This window comes from Pseudochaenichthys georgianus, chromosome 20, assembly GCF_902827115.2.
Source record: "Pseudochaenichthys georgianus chromosome 20, fPseGeo1.2, whole genome shotgun sequence".
NCBI lineage: Eukaryota > Metazoa > Chordata > Actinopteri > Perciformes > Channichthyidae > Pseudochaenichthys > Pseudochaenichthys georgianus.
This window is the reverse complement of record NC_047522.1, coordinates 16,861,342-16,882,769: the sequence shown is the minus strand read 5'-3', so window position 1 is coordinate 16,882,769 and position 21,428 is coordinate 16,861,342. Positions and strand designations below refer to the sequence as shown.

The 21,428-nt window shown below is 41.0% G+C and overlaps 1 protein-coding gene across 1 annotated transcript; it reads left to right on the top strand.

Annotated features, from left to right (window-relative positions):
• Positions 1-17,550: 17,550 nt before the first annotated feature.
• On the top strand, positions 17,551-19,574 carry sox17 (SRY-box transcription factor 17). The gene is made up of 2 exons (XM_034108741.1): positions 17,551-18,011; positions 18,359-19,574. The coding sequence occupies exons 1-2, from the start codon at positions 17,711-17,713 to the stop codon at positions 19,231-19,233; spliced, it is 1,176 nt and encodes a 391-aa protein (XP_033964632.1). The 5' UTR covers positions 17,551-17,710; the 3' UTR covers positions 19,234-19,574.
• Positions 19,575-21,428: the final 1,854 nt, after the last annotated feature.

The window sequence follows — 21,428 nt, the reverse complement described above, 5'->3', positions numbered from 1 at the left end:
TTTAAACAATGTTGTAGTTATACTAGTGTCCCTTCTACTGAAGCCCACCCACTGACCATCTCTTATCCCTCCATGTCTTTCTTGGCTCAGAGAGGGAAGCAGGGTGGGCGCCAGGGGCATAAACTTCCCAACTTCCTGTTTCATTTTAAAACATTTCACAAAGGCTCTAAAAATATGCCCTAAAATCGCCATATCTCCAAACTTGTTCGACTTTGGCTGCCAAATGTTTACTCATTTGGGAAAATGTTTATTTCCCTGTCCTGTGTTTTCTGTGTCAGAGCCTCGAGGTTGAACTCAGTCCTGGACAGATATGAGTTTGGGGTTATTTTGGTTATTTGGGGCCCTTCCTAGACCTGTCAGTTAAGATGTCCACTTCCATTTCAAATCTGCACATTTGTCTCCAATAATTAATTTCATTTACACATCTCTTCTAATGGATAAGAACAAAACTTAAAGCCCAATTATATAAATATGATTGATATAAAAACATGTCGCCTGATGTCTCCTCTGTATTTTCAATACATTTCAATCTGGACGTAATCGAGCAGAAATTGCATGAAACAATATATCTTAATGAAACAATAGTGTATGTATGTATGTGTATGTATAAAAATGACTGATTTTAGTTACTTAAGAATAACGTTTGTGTAAATGCATGGACAACTATTTATAATCAGAAATCTATTTATTCTATGGCAATATATAGCATGTGTAAAATTATAATAATATAGCCTTTGAAAGTAGGAAAGCGTTGCACCCTGACTTTTTTGACGACATTAAGATATATATACACCAATATTATAACTTATGCCATAAATGGCCTTTTTAACTATGAGTTGATTATGTATTTATTAATAATTATAAAGCCATCATGAAAATATATTACCCTAAATTAGTATTGGTAGTACCTTTGAAACTATACTATATCAAAAATCCACAATGCAAAGAGTATTTTTCTTGATGTAAATGTCTTCGAAAAAAAGTCATGTGAACACATCAGTGCACCCTGGGATTTTTTTGGTCTCACTCCAACTGTGCCCTAGATAGCACTGTCGATTTGAGTTGCAACACATTTTTCACCAAGATATCCCAACTTAAAACATGCTCCACCATACAGTTGAGAAGACAGCTGGCAGCAGATATTCGGAAATGAGTCAGTGATGGAAATGAAATCTGGAGGTGATGAGGAAATGGAAGGCTGAAGGAAGGATGGCCTTACTTGGAGGAGAGAACAGAGGCGCTGATTAGGAAAGTGAAAACCTGCAGCAATCCAATGCCACCTGAATAAACGGAAGAAGTCTGACGTCAGTTCAATTCCCATGACAATATTACAAAACATTCTGCAATGCGAAATGCAGAAATGTGCTGCGATTAAAAACATATAAATACACATGTTTTGTGTATGTTTTATGTGCTATCAGACTTTGTTTCCCCTCCTTTGAGCATCTGGAGCTGAGAGCACTGGTTGTTTTTCTCAAACGTCGGCCCCTTAGCAACAATTAATGACCAGTTGCAGGAACTTCCTGAAGGAAAAACAACGAAATGATATCAGTGTTTCAGGTGAAAATATCATCAACAATAAACAGAGATGAGAATAGCAGCTGGACAAATCAGATATCTCAGTCTAATATTTACAAAGCTGGGTTTTAACAGGCTTCTGGTCTGTTCAATCTTATAAAACAACTGCGAGTAAAGTTGGAAGAGGTTGAACTGGATATCAAATGGGGAATGTCTCCTCTTTGAGAGTGAATTTGTGTTGTGTCTTGATTTAGTTAGCTGGTTTTAAAACCTTTGAAATACATTATTTTGAGAGATTATCATCCTGCATTGCTAACATTTATAGACCATTTTTTAACTATATATATTATTATTAACAAAAAAACACCTATAGTCTTAAGACAGTCCCCAGTTATTTTAAGTAAATAAGATGCAGAAATGTAGTTTCTAGAAATACATGTCTTGCAAATGTAAAATGGATTTCTTGTTTGCATTTTTGCATCCGAATAACTTATGTAATCTCCATGGAAGGTTATTTTTGTCAGTATTCCAGAAATGGACACATAGGCCTACATGTTTGAGTTTATCACTGCTGAAGAATGTAAGGAACTTCAACATGTCAAACATGCTGCAATACAGATTCCTCAACCATAAAATACTTTCCTTGTTAGAGATTAAAAATGTAAATATGCCAAGAATGTGGGTCCAATATTGACAAGCCAAATAGCTGGAGTTTATATTAAACCTAGAATAGATTTGAGTTCACATTTGTGAGAGTTTCTGAGCCATAATTAGTTTGTTCTTGTCTTACCTCCTGCTCAAAGGTCGTCAAGTGTTTCCTTTGGGTGAATTCTGAGCTTCTGTGCAGATAATGCTCATCCGAATATTATTCAACAGGGATTTCTGAGGAAACTGAAACAGGATGAGCCCTGAAGTGAGATGCTTGACCGTTTCTTTTCCTAAAGAAGAATGAAGTAAAGAGAAGGTTTAGTTATTTGGAACTGTAAAATGATTTGTCCATAAAATAAACATTTAGGCATGCCCAATCATGGGCTCATACAAACAGGAATTTCTGCTTGAATTAAACATGTCTGATCACTTCATTACGTCAGTCTGCTCAACCTCTAATCAAGCCCTAATTGGGCCTATCAGATTACTATAACCTCATCAGGCCATTGGAGTTTCAGCAGCCATTCACCTTTATGTCTCACAGCTTTGCATCTTGTGGGATTTTAGATAGGATCCAGACATGTGCAGACTGTAGCTCAGGAAAAAACTTCAAAGGATTGAAAAACACAACGTCCTCTTACCTCTCGGTCATCTATAAACGAACATAGTTTCGATTTTATGTTCCCACATTTGGACTTTTCTGTCTCTTGGGGAACACTCAGCAATAATTCAATAAAAGAACAGAATAATCTATTACCACAAACACTAAATAATTCACTACTATTTATCTATCATCGGTTCTTCCTCATGAAGAAATAGTCCTATGCAAAAACTGCTCACCTTAAGATCTTTGGGTAATCAGACTAAACAGGAAGTTATATGTTGGTGTTTAGTGAGCATCAAGAATACTCAAACAGTTCAGTAAAAAGTGTCATATTTTTTGCAAAAATGTAGTAAAGTGTCAAGTGTAATGAATGCAAGTACAAGGACATAAAAAAGTACTTGTAATAGTTACATTCCAACAACAGTGTCCACAATGAAGAGAAAGAGCACTTGTCTCCATTGTATTATAATGGAGCAAGAAGTATATTAAAACCAGTCCGCATCAAACCAAACCAACTGCATGGCTAGAGATAAATGTGGGTAAACTAACCTTTTCATTAATAATACATCTATTTATTTTATATATGTAAAAAATAAATCCCCAAATAAGAAGGACAATGTATCATTCTAATTTGAACAGAGAAAAAAAACTTCTTATTTGTAGTTATTATAACCTTAGCCAGTGTAGTTACAGACAGACAGTGGCCGGCAGACAGACAGATGATTACTGTAACAGGGTCCGACAGACACACTGAAGAGAATGGAGCCGTTGGGTGTGTCCCTGTGACCTGCTGGGCAGATACAATACTCTATCAGAGTCTCTCAGCAAAGACGCTAACGCCTGTCAACAAACACTCAGGGGATGATGTACACAAACACAATCCTCAAACATGGCTGGAAGTGTTTGTTTGTGTCTGGGCTGGTTTTAATGTTTGTTAATACTGCACATTTATTATTTTAGTTGTAAAAAATGCAGGTATTTTAACATCAAATACCTTCATTGGAATAAAATGTAGCGTGTTGTTCAGAGTCATTCCTACCAGATCATTTGTGTGTGGAAATAACGTCACACCTTCTTCCTCAGTGTCCTCTGGTGCTTTATGAGTCAGTCTGCGAGTATGTCTATGAGTTTATCTGTAGTGTGTGTGTGTGTGTGTGTGTGTGTGTGTGTGTGTGTGTGTGTGTGTGTGTGTGTGTGTGTGTGTGTGTGTGTGTGTGTGTGTGTGTGTGTGTGTGTGTGTGTGTGTATAGTTTTTGGATACTGACTAATGATCATTCCAGATACAGAGAAACCTATTGACCTGATGTGTTCATATTTGGATATTACGTCAAAGTAGCCTACATTTCCTTTGTAGGTTTTAATTACCATAACTTGACGCTACCGATCCTTTCGCTAGAATGACACAGTATTAAAGTAAATAGGAAATAAACAATTGTATTTCCTTCCATTACTCTTTGTTAGCTGACATTTGGCCTAGCTATTGTTGGTCTCTCAGAGTTTCTAGCAAAACAGACACAGATTTACCTCTGTAAATAAAAATAAAATGGATCCTTCAAGTAGATGTTAACACAACTGCTTCACATATTTATTGGTGACTTTTCAATTTACCGGCTGAATTAAGAAGTCGTAAGTGGATTTTCCATTGCTAGCTAATTAAGCTAACGTTAGCCCCATTAGCTGAAGGAAACTTTGTTCACAGGGATTTTCATGTTGTAAAAATATCATACAAAGTATATTACTGCAAGTATATCTGTTGGTGTTTGCGTCTGCTGAATGAGACTGCTTAGAGGTAAAGAACATGGTTATCATTCGACCAAAAAAACCATATTAATGTTATGCAGCAGCTAATTCAAATCTCTATTGCGCATATGCTAACAATGCTTATTTTCAATACACCAGTGGCACTGTAGTGAAGTTAGAGCCTTGTCAGTGGGCACCTGTTAGTTAGGTGTTAAAGACGTGGCGTCTTTAACACCTCTCGCCACAGCTCACCATGCCCCTCAGCAGGTAGTGCACTGTGTGCATGCAAGCAAGCTGGTAGCACCTGAAGGCAACACATTGTGTGCTAAGCTGCTGCTGTAAAATCACTTTGGTTATAATGCTCTGATAAGGTGTTTACAGTGGGGGAAAAGCCAGAATGTAACATCTTGTCTTTACAAGCAGACAAGGGTCACACGATTTATGTGAGGGTCAGGAGAGGGATTGGAGTGGAAAGCAGAAAATAACTTACTTTTCACTTTAACTTTAAATGGGAATAATTGCAAAGTCTACAATACACAGGTTCCTTACTAAACATGTCCTTGCATATATTAACATTAGCAGGAAAAAGCTATTAACAACAGAAGCGAGATCAATAGGCTACATCAGAATCAAAATATATGTTAGAAAAGTGATTTGAGGCCCTGGCAGGTAACGCAGAGTAAACACTGTTTGGTTTGATTGGCAGGTTATTGTTGAGTCTGTGTGGGTGTTGAGGAAGGTTGGACCTTCTCTCAGGACGTAGCCTCACTTCCCTCCCTCAGAGGCTCTCAGGAGGAGAGCAGTGTGCCTTTTAACTTTTTATACTTGTGCTGTGTTTGTTAAGGCCACATTCCCTGAGCCTGGCTGCGACTTGTGTTATTCTTCCTGTGCTGTTTGCCCCACTCGCAGCTGGAAGGACAGGAAAAACGATCTGGAAAACTACTTCATGTATGTCATCGGTGATTACAGGACGGCAGCACTGTGCCTGGTATTGGCAGCCTCACGCCTTGGCTCGCAGGCCTGAATCATGTTGTCCCATGGGGGCAACGCTGCGCACCCCTCCTCACTCAAGGCCTCACTTCTGCTTCCATGCAAGGAACTCTGTGGGTCCATGCAGCCCTGTCAGCACTCTTCCTGTGGAGGAACTGGAGAGGAAGCTCTACCAGGCAGCCTGAGGTGGCCAGAGACCTCCACAACTTTCAATTGATTGCTTTTATCTTTCCAGTTGGAACACAAATAACAAACTCTGCATCACATACGCAATTAACAAATGGTGGAGGAAAAATACAACTTGTAAAAATACTCTATTTCAAGCAAGACTCCTAATTTCAAAATGTTGAGTATTGCAAACAAGACAATATAACCTTTGCTACAGAGCAGCTTCTATGGCTCAATAATAATGCAAAAAGAATGACATAACAGTAGCAATAAGACATTTGTTTTAATGTCCATTACATAGCACTATAGCTACAGTATGCCATCCATATAATACACATGTCACAAGGCGAAAGCCCTGAGTGTATGGTTTAACTATATTGTGTTTTGTGACACACTATTTGATGAATTAGTGTAGTAGTTCGGTATAAGAACATTGAAATAAAGTGCCAGCACCTCAAATCTAAACTCAAGTGAATGCAATTTGCTGATTTTCACCTCTGCGAACAACAAGATAACGTTCACTATTTTTGATCAAATTAACCATTAGATCAACCTTATTTATGGGATGCAAACATTCTCTCAGATCCCTTTTCTTTTCATTGCTTCCTCCTTCCTCTGCTGCCACTTTCCCAGGCAAAAGACCTGCAGGAGCAATCTGCGGAGATCAGGAATGACAAGGCAGTCCGGCCTCCCATTGTATGTGAGCGTTTGCTCAGCATGGAAGAGCAAGGACAGTAAGGCTACAAGAATACAATAGGCTCATATTTATTTACTGCTTAGTGGCAGCCAGGGAGCCCCCCCACCCCCCCAATAGCTGATAGCAGCTTTACAGTAATAGACCTCTAATAAAGGCCTCAGAGCAGGGCAAGTAGAGGCCAGACTCACTGGCTCTGCCCTCGGTCCATTTTAAACTCAACCCATGTAAAAAAGTTTAAAAAACATGATTTCCCACCACAGATATATTCTAATTTTGAATTGCAAAGAACAGATTTACTACTTCACTTCATTTAAAATGGTGAGAGTTTTACACGTTGATGACATACCAGATAAGGTTGCTGCCATTTCGAAATTGTATCAAAAATATTTTGTAATGCCAGTCTCAATACTTTGGAAAGTTGGCATAATTCAATCTTATATTTCTTATAGGAATTGTCCTTTAAACCCATCTCCTCTACAAATCTTTAAATGGACTTCTTAAAGTTTAATTTATATGATTTTGGCACTAACATGATCAGAATATTCTCACAGTTTTAAACAGATCATGTTTTTTTCTGAACTCTTTAATAGTTTACTATCGAAATGTTAAAATGTGTGATATTGAGACAGAGCTGCAAATATCGAATGACTATGTACTATTAGGAGCAATCGGAAAAGCAGTAAGGCTATCGGTTTGTGTGTAATGCTTTAGAGTTCCAGTGGAGGGCTCTCTCTGTTGTATTGATTCATCATCTATCTGTAAGACATAAAGCAGAACTGTTATTGAGTTGTATCCAATAAGCTGCATTTCCCTGCTTACTCTAAATCCAGTACAATGAATACTGCACATATTTACCTCAGTGTTTTGATCTTAAGGTGAAATCCCATAGTGTTTTTCCTGCTGATCTGCTGTTATCTGTCAGTAGCTTGACCATCAGTTACACTTGTTATTTATCCAACTGAAAAACTTCTGAAATCAACCAAAGCGGCGACTATCTGACCTACATGACCGTGTCTCCGGCTTCAAAAAATTAATTTTCCGAGAGGCATTATGAGAGCTAGATTTATTGGTTGTGGGTGTAATTGTGAGAGCAAGGCTGGAGTTGAGTGGCTTTGATGCCCCCGTCCAACCCCTCCTCCAATCCCGGAGTTTCAGAGATTAACTCAGACACTGGATTAAAATCTCAAAATAGAGAAATCCTTTTTAGATGAACAGATTGATTAAAAAGTGTGGTGTGGGACTGAGCTGCTGATTTCCACTTGAGCCAGTGAAACTCTGAAAGAGTTCACATGGGATGAATTCCAACTGTTTGCAGCCTGATATTTGATCCATATGAACTTTGATTCCTCTTGTTTATGGTGACTCTATAGTTATGACTGCTAATTTGCAATAAATATGAATCTAGATCAAGCTAAAAGAGTAGACATTTCTTTATTAAAAAATAAACTAGCAATCAATAAAATGACAACGAGAACATGACAAAGTGCTCAAAAACTAAATCAGTTTCCAGTGCTAGCATGCAATAAATGCCTGCTTGTGCACAGTTCCAGGTAACCCTTTGAGCTCGCTTTTAACTACCCTGTGATTTTGAACCTTAACTTTTTTGTGCAGATTTTAATCAAAGCAACAGATTTATATTTTCTTCTTGCTTCACTGCTGGGTCTGGTGTCAACAGATACAAGCCTGATTCTAGATATCGTCATCATTGTGTGGGCCTGTTTGATTGCGGGAAGCAGGTGTATGTTAGTATGGCCTTTCAGACCAAATCATAGTCATCCACTCACTTCCCCTTAGACCCCAGGTTCCCTCTGCATTTCCCAGCAGAGCTCGGCCCTCTTCCCTCCCGCAAGCATGTGTGCATGCATGCATGAAACCATCGAACACCACATACAGCTGCATGTACATTTGTTGCATACCCATTTACATTTTATTTATGCTGCTCAACTCTCTTTTACCCTCATCTCCCCTCTCCTTCCAGACCTAAGCTCTCTTCCTTCCTGCCCTCTCACAGCTTCCTGCTCCGGCTCTTATCACTCCAGAAAACATGACACAGTCTCAGCACAGTCAAACCAACACTAACCTCTGTAGTCCCTTTTTCCTTGGCCATCACTGCCTTAAATGGAAGTATCGTGGCCCCTTTGGGGTCTAAGGTCCCTGCAGGGGGTGATGGGATGTCACAGAGTCCATGTCACCCACCTGGGCCAAATCTGTTAATGGACTTATTTATTATAAACAATATCCTCTACTTCACAGCCTAGGGAGGAACAATACATCTGACGTGGCCAGGCGTGTTTTAATTTATGTATTTATTTATCTGAGAGGAAGCCGTGGGCACATTGGGACTTTATCAACTCATTCTCCTCCGAGGGGTTTTCCTCTGAGCTGAGGAAATTGTCTGCTTTGATTTACTCTGTAAATCTGGGCCTTAGAATAAAGCAAGGTGAGGAGGAGATCGGATGAGGCCAAAGCTTTAAATCAGTTGGTGGTTTAAAGGTGCAGAATCATGCTTAAACTGACTGATTTATTTTTAGAAAATGTGCATATTCTAAATCACACTACTCCTACTTATTAAAATCAGCGTCATTTTGGCATATTTTCTCAAGATGACACTTAAGAATTAATAAATGCTTATTGGAGCATCTTGAGTAACATTATTTGCATCACTTGCATGTTGTGTTTATTGTTGTTCTATGACATCGCCAGCAGTTACGGGTCTGCTAAGGCACGATAGAGCCTTTGTTATTGTGAGGCCACAAGGCCATCTGATAAGGCCCCATGCTCCACAGCCTGCAGCGATAACACATGTTTTGGATGGTTTCGAGCCAAAAAACGCCGAACCTGCCACTGCACAGAACGCAACAATGACTGCAAAGTTCAAAGTGCGCACCCTGAGCATTGATCTGAATATCTGGATGCCATATATAAGCTGCGGGTAGCGTCCTCTGGGGTCTTCATTGTTTTACACTCTCCAGCATGTAATGGGCAAGCTTTTGTCCCGATGCAGCATGCAATGATATCAGGGGGGACTTCCCCTGAGCTTCCTGATATGAGCTGTTCCCATGTCATCATAAAGGGATAATCAGGTTTGATTGTGATGGTGATAGAGAGAAAACAATTGTTAAACCTCTCTTTAAACCTGAATGTATGTAAAAGAAAAACTGCAGGAAATTCCTCTGGCAAATGTGCCATTTACGCAAAAGAATTAAGCCACATTAGCATAAATGTTGGGTCATGTTTGGGTTCACCTATTACATCAAGTTTTTAGCTCAATGGTTTGTGGTCCAGTATATCCCACTGTAAGACAACAACTTATCTCACGTATAAATATGTATATGTAACATGTAAATGAGTGAGCTTTAGATGTGCTTTATGCTAAGCTTAGATAGCTGTAGATTCAGTGTTATTAGACGTATAATTAAACTAAGAAAGTGAACCGTTGCAAATGACCTTGTTTATATGAGGCTGCAGGGGAGGATTTGGTGCAGCACAACCTGAGGTAGGGAGTGAGTAGATATTGATGCTCCCGACCATTGTGTGTAAATGAACTGAGGAGATAATCTCCATCAGGTGAACTCAGACACTGCAAGGTTTAGTCAAACACAGGAACTCCTTGAAGTGTAAGACAGTCAAGACATGTGAGATAATGTATTGATAAAATGCTCTCACGGTTTACATTGTATTAAAACAGCCGTGTTTTGTCCTAATGATTTGTCTTAGAACATGACATCAGCCCTCACTTTGCTCTATAAGGGGAAAAAAGAAGGTGAAAGTAAAATGTTCACACCTTGGGTTGATTTATTATTCCAGTGTCGTTAACTTGACACCAATCCAGCTGCCTCGTGTTTAATTAATTTGATGGGACATTAGTTTGACAGGAGCCTTGAGCGACAAAGAAACTTTTTTACAGAAAAAATGTGTGAATCTGATTAAAAGTTGTTCGGTCCTTCCTATTAATGCTGCTTGTTTCCATACAGCCTTAGTGTAAAGGGAACAACGTAGGGAGGAAGCCCTCACACACACAGTGCATTTCCTCCATAAAACCACAGCTGTGTGAAAACAACACATTCCTCAGCCATTTCTCTCACTTTAGCACAATACAGAACAACAGGGTCTGCAGAGCACTGTTGTTTATAAGACTCATGCCCGTGCTCCGAAAAGGTGTCCAAATTACTTTGCATTGACTGCGCGATTATACTAAAGTGTTTTGTCATAAAAAGGTAGTGTAAAAATTAGAGTTGATGTGGTGAATTTTTTTTTACGGAGCTATTAACCGCAGAGCATTAAAGGAGAAGTTGACACATCTATGAGGAAGTTCCAGTTATGAGTTTTGGAGTATTTGTTCTGTAATCTCCAGATATGACAACGCAGTATTTCACTGTGAAAAAAAAAAGTCACATGTTAAGTCTTATGGTTTTATTTCCACAACAGCTAAGGATGAGTTTTTACTCTTATCTTCTGTCTTTGCAGCTCCCTTGCTTACCCATATTGATCCAGATTCTTGCTAGGTGCGATGCCACTGATCACACACGCTATTATTGATTGACATTGGTCACCCTGGGCCTACATGGCGTCCTGTTAGCACCCTCGGGGGTGTCTGCATTTTGTTCTACGCTTTAGCGCCTCAAAAAAGGCAAAGGCCACACATGAAAGGATTCAGAGTGTTTGAGCGACTGAGGGATCAATTCACACCCTGATTGTCATATACAAAGGCTTCACTGTCTCATCGTTTCCAAAAAACCCGGTCTGGAGAGTTTGATCAGTAACTAACTACTTTCATCACAAAGGAATCAAACACAGATTCTCCAATCTAGATATTGCTTTGGTTTCCTCAAAATTGAAGTATTCTCTTTAACCTGCATCATCAGGTTGCAGCAAAACAGAATAGATGAATTGAGGGACTTCTTAGGGCCGAGGGGTCAAAGGCAGGTCAAGTTGCAGTAGTATTTGTGGCAACCGTGGATGGTGGCCAACAATAATGGCGCTTGACATAATCTATTATTTGTTTTCTCACTAATACTAATGAAGTTCTTTATTATTTTGCCTGAAAAAGCAAGTGCAAAAATGGTTTGACAGCTGAATAAGACTTTGGTGTTTATCTGTTGGCTGGACTGAAGTATACTTGGCACTGAAGTAATTGTTGTCGGAGTAAGACAACCCTCTGATGTTAAAAAAGTTGGATCATTCGGCTGCAGTTCTGATATTTTTTTTATATTTGTTCATGTGTGTTTTTCTTTCCCAAAAGAACCCAAAAAGTTATTTCAGGCTCATACACATGTGTCAAGGACAAAAAGAAAAGAAAGGCCCAAAATAGACAAGTCTTATCAGTTTGGGAATGGTCCTATCACCAGTATGAACAATGGCGTTGGGAGATGGGAGCTGAGGTTGACCCTAATAATGCGACTGGTCCTGTCAAGGAACCTGGAGAACAGGAAGCCCACCATACCTCTGTCTTGATGGATAAAGTCATAAAAATGATAAACACGAGTCTGGATTAGCCTGAGACAGGACAATGTGCTGGTCAGCGGCGGGGAGGATTCGGGTCGGGTCAGTAAGAGTGAAGAGATGAAAGAGTCTGCCCCCCCCGCTCATTTCTCAGAGGAAACCTGGGTTTTCCCTTTCCCCGCTTACTAATGGCGATTCATTAGTCAATCAAGACATTCTATTATTAGATATTTTTTTCCCTGTGGAGTTGGAATTTAAAAAAATCGGAGCTCAGTTACAAAAGAGTGTAAACACTGGAGTTGAAGGAAAAGTCTGGTTATTAAAACAAAGCTAAAACAACATATACACACCAGAGTAATGGCTGAAAATATAATGATAGGTTCCTTATTAAACATTTTATAGGTATTATAAACCCCCAGGTTAACTTAAAGTGGACCTATTATGCTATATTGGAAACATATATTGTATACCTATACAAAACATGTCTGTGAAGTTTTTTGCTTAAAATACCAAACAGATCACCCATTGTAGCCATGCCTCATACTGCTCATACCCCTCTTTTGCAGCCCTGTTAGAGAAACGCCGATTTGGGTCCTTAGCTTGAAAAAAAAAAAAGAGGAGGCGGAGCTAATGCCTGATCAGAATTCTACCGGAGATAAAGTTAAATTCTGCTGTGATAAAACACCATCCTGTTCTAAACCACATCAAAGATTATTTCTGAAACAGTATGGAGCACAAACCCTTTTTCTCTTGCGGGTTTATCACAAGGTGAGTTCCTTTTTTTAATTTCCTGCTTTTTAAACACAACTGCTCTCCAGTACAGGTTAGATCTGAGTGTTAGCGAGGCTTGCTAATGTAAACCAAGATGAGATTACGTCCAAAACACATCAGGCATTGTTTCTGATAGCAATTTTCTGTGGGTCTGCTGCCGATTTGACGTCATATCGGCAACACATCTGTATCCTCTCGTGGTACCCCTGTTTTTAAAAGATTTGGGTACGGAGGAAAAGAGAGAGGGTTTTCTTTTCTGACGCTGCGTGAGTTCCCTGACGCACCGGGGACACATATGTATGTATAAAAGACATCACAAAGTGAATTTTGCACGATAGGTCCCCTTTAAGCTAATTTATAAGGAAAACACACGTTAATATTGCTATCGGAATTTACTATTGAAAAAATCCATCAGAGTTTACAGAATGACCTCCTGCTTGCCATTGACTTACTATACTCGTAAAAAGAAAGACTCTTTACTATTATATACCACTTTTCTGTCTGTAAGCTAAATGTGAACCGGCCCCCTTTAACAATGTAGCTTAGCTTAACATCAAGAGTGGTAAGTTCCTTATTGTTTCGTTATTTAGGAGCAGTCCAGCTGAAATACTGATTTTCTTTTGCATGAACTTAAAAAAGGTTTATATTAGCTTTGTGCTATTGTGCATGCAAAGGCCTCTTCACACGTCTCATGCCACTGATTCAAGGCCTAACACACTATCCTTGACATTATTATTTTGTATAACCGTATCCTTCAAGTCGCCTGACTGAAAGCACAGCACTATGGACGTTCTCAGGAAAGAGACTTTGATTATTTTACTTGTTGCTTCCGTTTTATTGTTGGCTGACCCCTGGCAGCGAGCGAACCCAGGGGTCACCACAACTTGTCGTGAAAAGTTTCCAAACATCCCCATGTTAGCATGACTAAAGGCATATTTAAGATTTCTCTCAGACCGGGGGGCTTTGGTTTAGACAGAGAATGAGGGGCGAGACGAGAAGATAAGGCGGATGCGCTCATCTCCAAACTGAGCCGAAGAGACAAACAATAAATAGTTTTATCATCAGAGCATCTTCATGAGGCGGGGGCCGGATGGTATGCTGTGCTGGGGTACAGGGTGAAGATATCAAAATGTCCTCTTTGGTCAAAATGGAGTGAACCGGCACTATAAACACAAGTAGATTCCCGAAAACTGTACCACTAATAACACATTAATACATCTATGTGTAAATGTCAGTTACAGGGAATTATGCACTCAGTTTCTGTCTTGTTTATGGCGTCACTTGCCAGAATTTCATGTCCCCAATTTCAGTGACCAAAGAGAGACCCTGGGAAACAAACATGACGAAACAGACTCTCACATCCTGCTTGCGAGCATCATTTAACCACCACTACCTGTAGATGATCTCTCATATCTCTATCATGACGTGATTTCATGTCACTCAAAATCACTCCATGATATCAAAAAAGCCATCTTTACAGTCAGATATTACATTGTTCCTCCCCACTACTGTTCTTAAGAGTTTGACTGACAGCTGACACCAGAATTAAAATTCGTTTTTAATACCCGAGTGAGGATATTAGTCTCAAAAGTATTCTGTCTTCAGGAAAATGTGTGATTTCTATTTACAGAATCAATAGAAAATACGTTTCTCTCCTCCTTTCTCTCCTCCACACCTGTTATGTGCTCCCCTCCTTTGCTCATTCTCTCGTACTGTCGAAGACCCTTCCCCCCATCCTGAAACACCTCCCGCTCTCTAGAGCAGGTGTTGGAGGAAGTCAGAATCAGGTAATCTAAACAATCACTATCTCACCCTAGATAATCACAAATGTCTACATACTGAGTGGATGGCTTCTAATTTCTTTTCGATACATGTGACCAGGGTTTGGTGTAAGGAGGCAACTAACCATGATTTCAAAAAACATAAGACAAGTTTGTCCTTTAACCCTTTTTTATTGACTATAGAGAACCACATTTTGGTTTATTTTCTTAGCATTTTATACCACATTGTTTTGGTTTTCGGGCACACAACATTTTTGTTTTGGTTCACTGCTCTTATCGTCGTTGGAAATAACAGCCGTTTTGAACAGGGAACTTAGCCAAAGACTGAAAACTTGTTTACCATGCTGAAAAAGCGTTCACTTCTTCTGCATTTTTCCATGGGTTCAATGCAGATGACCACGCTTTTGGAGCCAGAGCCTAAAATTGTCTTTTGAGGAACCAATTTTTTGGCACTTCCATGTTGAATTTATTTTTCAGTACCGGATGTTGCTGCCTGGTGGTAATAAGTTGCTGAAATATAATCGATAGCACCTCAATAAGATGATAAGATGTAAATGTCAGGACCCAATTTACATGTGTAAATGTTTGGTATTTTTCTACATGATAAACAGCTCGAATGAATTATATAGTATCTCTTAATTAATGTACTTCCTTACATAAGTGTAAGATTGAAGAACCCGGTGATAAACCCATCCATTTGCTGCTAATTAGTATGGTTTAAACTCAGAACACTTTGCCCTTATGTGGCTTTGTCCAGCTCAGGCCTCTGCAGCTCCAGCGGCTCAGGGGATCAGTGCAGAGTGCTAACATATATATACCTTCCGTCCCTGTGATTTAAACTAACACCGCTGCCTCGCTGCTCGGCACAAAGGAGCCAGCAAACACATTGTGCAATTCCCAAGAAAGCCACCCACAGACATTAATACAGCGAGACTGGCGACCAGCAGCTTAACTGCGTTTCAGAACTCACTTGGAAGGCGGACAGTTTGTGCTGCTACGGCAAGGACAGGAAGTGCTTGCAGAGGGACAGGAAGTGCTCACCGCTGCAGTAGCCGAGGCTGGAACTGAGATAATGCCATTGTGTAAGCAAGCCAAGTGACCTCTCCCTGAGCGGAGAGTCCAGAGGCTGGCGTCGGGAGCCCTGGCCCCCACCCATCCCCAGACTCCCCAGGCACGGGGTGGGGGACTCAGTGAAGGGACAGGGGGAGGAATGGAGAGAGGATGAGGGGGGGCTGAGGCGTGTCCCCTCTCCCCTCCACTCCTCTGGGTTGACTCTGAACCTCACCTTGTAGAGGAAATGTGGCTACGACTCCAGACTTTATGACTTCTCCCATCAAAAGCCAGGATTTCTCCCTCCCACACAGCGAGAGGGAGAGAGAGGTGGCCCGGGCACACTCATACCCACGCCCATCTCAACACACACACACATGTAAACACACACACATACAGTCTCTTTCTCCACTCTCTGAGGATCGTAGGGGGAAAAACCTTATCAGGTCATCAGCGGTAAAATAGACGATGACAGTATTATAGTCCAGATCCTGGACCTCCATCCAAAACACCCTCCCACCAACCCCCAGAGGGTCACCCAGCATGCTCTGGAGTCCCCGCTGGCGTCTGCACGGGGCCACAAAAAGGTTGCATAAGCATCTCTCATATTTCTGTCAACCCCTTTAGAGGTGTCACAGGGACCGTTACCCACAACGAGATGGGAACGGGCCGAGGAAAGATGGCAGGTTGAGGTCTGCTGGCTCTGATAAGAACCTGCATCAGACTGTGGGTGATGTTTGGGTTTCTGGCACATAAACATACACGTCTATTTGAGTTGCAACAGGTTGCTTTAACCTTTCCCTCTCATGTCACCGCATGCAAAACCAAGAAAACACATTCTAACACGTTTCTGTTGCTTGATCATATCTTTCATAGAGATAACCAAGTTTATATTCTAACTAATGGCGGATTTTACCTACAAATATTGCATGAAATATGAAAAGTCCAAAAGGTTCATCCTAAACTCAAATTGAAATGTCACCTTATGTAGGCTCAGTAAAACATATTTGTTGAGACCAAATGCATTTTTGTAAAGTTAAATACCCTTATTTTAAACTTTTAACTCAGAAAAAGTTAATAAAGTATAGCCTATACAATAAAGTTAAGTAAGTAAAATAATTTGATTGAGACATACTATAGATATTTTAGGTGAAATGCACCTTAACGATTTATGTGAGCTGCATAATAGCTGACCACATAAAACGAATTTATGATTGTTTTAAATGTTTAATCATCACATGGCACTATTCCAACCATGTCCCTGTATTCTCGTATTCCTAAAGAGAAAGGTATGTAGGCTTTTTTTCCAGACGGTCTGTTTTCTTCATACATGTGAATGATACTGAAAGTTAAGTTAAATCAGTCAACTTAATCAGTCAGCTGTTTGTTTTGTTCATTAGCATCCCAGACTGACGTCTAGTCGGGGAAATACCGTGTATCCAAACTGACATTTGAACGTCACACTCGGAGACGAAAGAGCACCAGTATCGCATCAGTTTTTTCGTCAGAGGCCTCATCACTTAACTATGTAATGGGTGTTTATTTAAGCTTTCTCTCCTCTTATTGATTTGACTCTTAGGTTGTCTTAATCCTCTATTGCGCCTCTCATTAGACTGAAATCAAAGAACGTCTCCATCGAGACGATCAGTGCGTAAAAGTTGCGAATGAGGGGGCCATTAAGTCCACGCGTAAACCAGATATGCAAGATTTTAACACAGTCACCCCACAATACACATACTGACGACCAAGTGGGTTGTTGTCTTAATATTAGTGTCAGTCTAATACAACGGGGGAGAATTGAAAATGGACTAAATAAAACGTTATTGTGGATTTGATCAGTCACACCTGTTTTTGCTCATGGAGTAAAATCATGCACTTTTTTTTTTTAAACTATGCACTAAAGCATAGTAATATATAGTTTCGTGCTATAAAAATCATATTAATCTAATTAATTGTATTTCGGGTTTGTTTGAAATCTCACTGCGTCTCTCCTTAAAGGGTCTCTGCGCCTCAGACAACGGTCGGAGGCGGGCTACTCCAACTTTTTTACACCTTTGTAGTGGGCACTCCCACCCCATGGTGATTGGCTGCCTGTGAGTTTATAGCGCAGCAGCCTTCACATCCAGCGCAGAGAACTCGGTACAGTTCAGTCCATGCGACTCCTGGAAGTGCTTGATGGATGGGACTAACTTTCCAACTCAAATGCAAAACAAAAACCCTTGTATAGTTTTTCTGTAGGTTGTTTTCAGTTGTAGTGTGTTGCTGCCCGGTGGCTCTCCAAATCCTCCCATCTGGACAGAGATGAGTAGTCCCGATGCGGGTTACGCCAGCGACGATCAGACCCAGGCAAGGTGTACAATGTCAGTCATGATGCCTGGAATGGGACACTGCCAGTGGGCCGACCCCCACAGTCCTCTCGGGGACACCAAAGTGAAAAGTGAGCCGTGCGCATCCAGCTCCGGGAGCCAGAACCGCGGCGGCAAGACTGAACCGCGGATCCGACGGCCCATGAACGCGTTTATGGTGTGGGCGAAGGATGAGCGCAAGAGACTGGCGCAGCAAAACCCGGACCTGCACAACGCGGAGCTGAGCAAAATGCTGGGTAAGTCACTTTTATTCCATCAATCTAGTGATATGTGCCAGATATCTTCAAGTTGAGTGTTATTATTCCCATTTGCTTTTGTAATTTAGGATTCGTTATTTGAGTTTTATGTCAACTTTTATGGATATTCCACTCAAACAACAATTATTTCTCAATGGGTGCAGTGGTTGTTATGGCAGCAGGTGATGTCCCCATGTTATTAAAAGGGACTGAGTTAAGCTCCACATTTAACCTCAAAAACCTGTCCCTGCCTCCTGAAATGGCAACAAGCTATTTTAGTGTGCATGGCCAGACTGTACAGTATCTGCTGACATATCATTGATGTGCACTCTCCTCTTGACCTGCAGGGAAATCATGGAAAGCCCTTCCTGTGACGGAGAAGCAGCCCTTTGTGGAGGAGGCTGAGCGGCTGAGGGTCCAGCACATGCAGGACCACCCCAACTACAAGTACCGGCCCCGGCGGCGGAAGCAGGTGAAGAGGATTAAGAGGCTGGACTCTGGCTTTCTTGTCCACGGCGTGTCCGATCATCAGGGCCCGTCCATGTCCGGGGACGGCAGGCTGTGTGTGGAGAGTCTGGGCCTGGGCTACCACGAGCACGGCTTCCAGCTTCCCCCGCAGCAGCTCAGTCACTACCGAGATGCTCAGGGTCTTGGGGGCCCCTCTTATGAGAGCTACAGCCTCCCTACGCCTGACACCTCTCCTCTGGACGCTGTGGAGTCAGACCTCATGTTCTTCCCTTCACATTCACAAGAGGACTGCCACATGATGCCTGCGTACGCTTACCACTCCCAGGCGGCAGAGTACCAGTCCCAGGACCCTCACTCTAACCACCATGGCAACCCTAGACACCCCTCCTCAGCTCCAGAGCAGCCCCCTTCCTACATGGGATGCCCTAACCCTTTGGCCATGTACTACACCCAGCACTACAGTCCCAGCCAGGCCAAGCGGCACCCCGGTGGGGCAGGGCAACTCTCCCCCCCTCCTGACTCCCACCCTCACTCAGCAGACAGCGTGGAGCAGATGCAGCACTCCGAGCTGCTGGCCGAGGTGGACCGCAGCGAGTTCGAGCAGTATTTGAGCTCCTCTTCGGCACGCGGGGACATGCCAGGCTTGCCGTACGGGACACACGAGGCCGGCATGCAGGGACCTGAAAGCCTCATATCATCGGTGCTGTCAGACGCCAGCACAGCTGTGTATTACTGTAGCTACAACAACTCTTAACCTCCTGCTGCAAGGACACTCGACCTGACCTCAAATCTCTGTAGCTAAATTTGAACAAATATCTTTTTTACTCTACTTGTCACTACTAGCCTGTCCTTCTAGGCCCCCTGACTGATGATTTTTTTTTAAATGCCACTTTGGAGAAAGCTGTTGTACTGTATCTGTGTAAGAATAAGCCATAGACCATTTCAAACACTGAACTTTTTTTCGTCCTTTTGCAGGGATATTAATTAATTTTGTGATAAGTATTGTACAGTCAATATTTTAAAGTTTATGTATATACTGAAGGTGTTTTTTATACTTTTTTTTGCACTTTTGACAAATAAATTTCGCAAATAGAATCATCCTCTCTTGTATTTATTATTTGAATTGTTTCTACATTTTGGAAAACATTCAATGACACTTTCTTTCATATGTTTTCATAATTAATTTTGGTTACTTTATGTAGTTTACTTTCTAAAACAAAATCAGCTCAAAGGAAACGATTGGATTTTATATTGAAATTAAAGAAAAAATACATTTTCCAGATGTGTTTCCACTCACCACAGCGTTGCCGTTCATTCAGTGTTACCTCTGTTGGTTTTCCCACTTCCACATGGAGCCACATTGGCTCCCGGCAGCACCAGTTGCTCACCTGGAAGCGGGGCATCGGAGGGCCGCGACCCGGCATCCTGGCCCGGTCAGAGTGGAGGTAATCTCAGGGTCCGTGTTACACATGGCGCCTTGTTTTCGCAGCATGGGAGAGCAGTTTATGCTCCGGACATCCTGTCTGAGAATGATTTAGTCTCTTCTGATTAATGGAAGCGGTCATTAAAATTCACGGTGTTGTACTACACCTCTTTTAACAATGGTGACACTTCATGTGGTGTATTTTCACAGCAACATGACACATAATTAAATCGAGCTATGGCATAGCAATGACATCAGGTCGTTATTTCAGTGCGTATACTAAGTGATATAATCATCTACTAACTACAGTATTTTTCTTTGTCATACATCAAATGTATCAAGTGAAAATCTTTAAGAGATCAGATCAAACCTTGACAATAATTCATGGTATTTATAGCTGAGGAAGAGTCCCGTTTTATAAATAGTTTTTCCCTATTCTAAAAGGAAGAGGTTCTTCTCTCAGGGGTCATTCACCCTGACCTCTCGATCCATTTTTAGCACTACGGAGGAAACGTGTTCCAGAGGTGTATATATTCACGTGCTTTGTTCGTGCTGATGTTTGACATATTCGCTTATGTAGGCAAATAAGTGGTTCCACCTCAAGGTAAATATCTCTGGCTCTTCTTGTTGAATCTAAATAAATACATATTTATGTCCAAACAGCTAGCGTTTTCTGACTTCCACATACCTTTCTGAGTGTTTTCACCCTTAATAACACGAGTGAGCTGTTGTTACGTATTTACTTCCCTCGCACACAAACTAGTATCCCTTCAGGCCGTGCTGAGCAATCAATCCTCTGTAATTGGTGTGAATGTGTTTAAATTCAGTCTGCAGCTGAGTGGCAGGTTTATCCTCCCTGTTGTTACGGCTAATGGGTGCATAACAACAGGCTCAGGCCACGATTCCTGAGGCATCAGCAGAGTGGGTGGGGGTCACCTGTGCATACTTCGGGAGAGGCAGACCCCCCATGTTAGCCATGATATTATCTCCCCACGCTAACTGATCAGGGCTAATTGACGAGGAAGAGCTCACTGTTTAAGAAACAGGAAGGTGTTCTTTTAAGTATGTTGGGATTTTTAACATGAGAAGTTTACTGCTGTGGGAGGAAAATTATTAAAAGTACATTTTGTTTCTCTCTTTGAATGGAAGTTGAGTATATAGACACTACAATTCAGCCAGAGATTTAAGTGCTTAAGGTTTAATTTGTCATAAAAACAAAAAATATGTTAATTATTAAATGCAGTATGGTTACTCTTAAGACAAGAAGGAAATATTAAGGTACTAGGTAACGTTAAATGCAAGTTTAACTTTCAAATTATGCAAGCACCACATACTCAAAATAAATACTAAAATAATCTAAAATCACAATTTATAAAACACACGAACATCGTATCAACACATACGTTTTTGAAGTTATTTCCACACTGATGAGGAAAATAACAATTCAAATGTGACTGTGATATTTGTAGTATTTACATTTGCATTATTTAAGCCGTAGCACTGGGATGTTTCCAAGTAAAAGCAAA

What these genes read in the sequence shown, in the direction of transcription:
- sox17 (XM_034108741.1), top strand. Translation starts at nt 17,711, where the DNA reads ATGAGTAGTCCCGATGCGGGTTACGCCAGCGACGATCAGACCCAGGCA. An exon ending in GGAGCTGAGCAAAATGCTGG is followed by an intron (nt 18,012 to 18,358) that starts GTAAGTCACTTT and finishes CTTGACCTGCAG; the next exon opens with GGAAATCATGGAAAGCCCTT.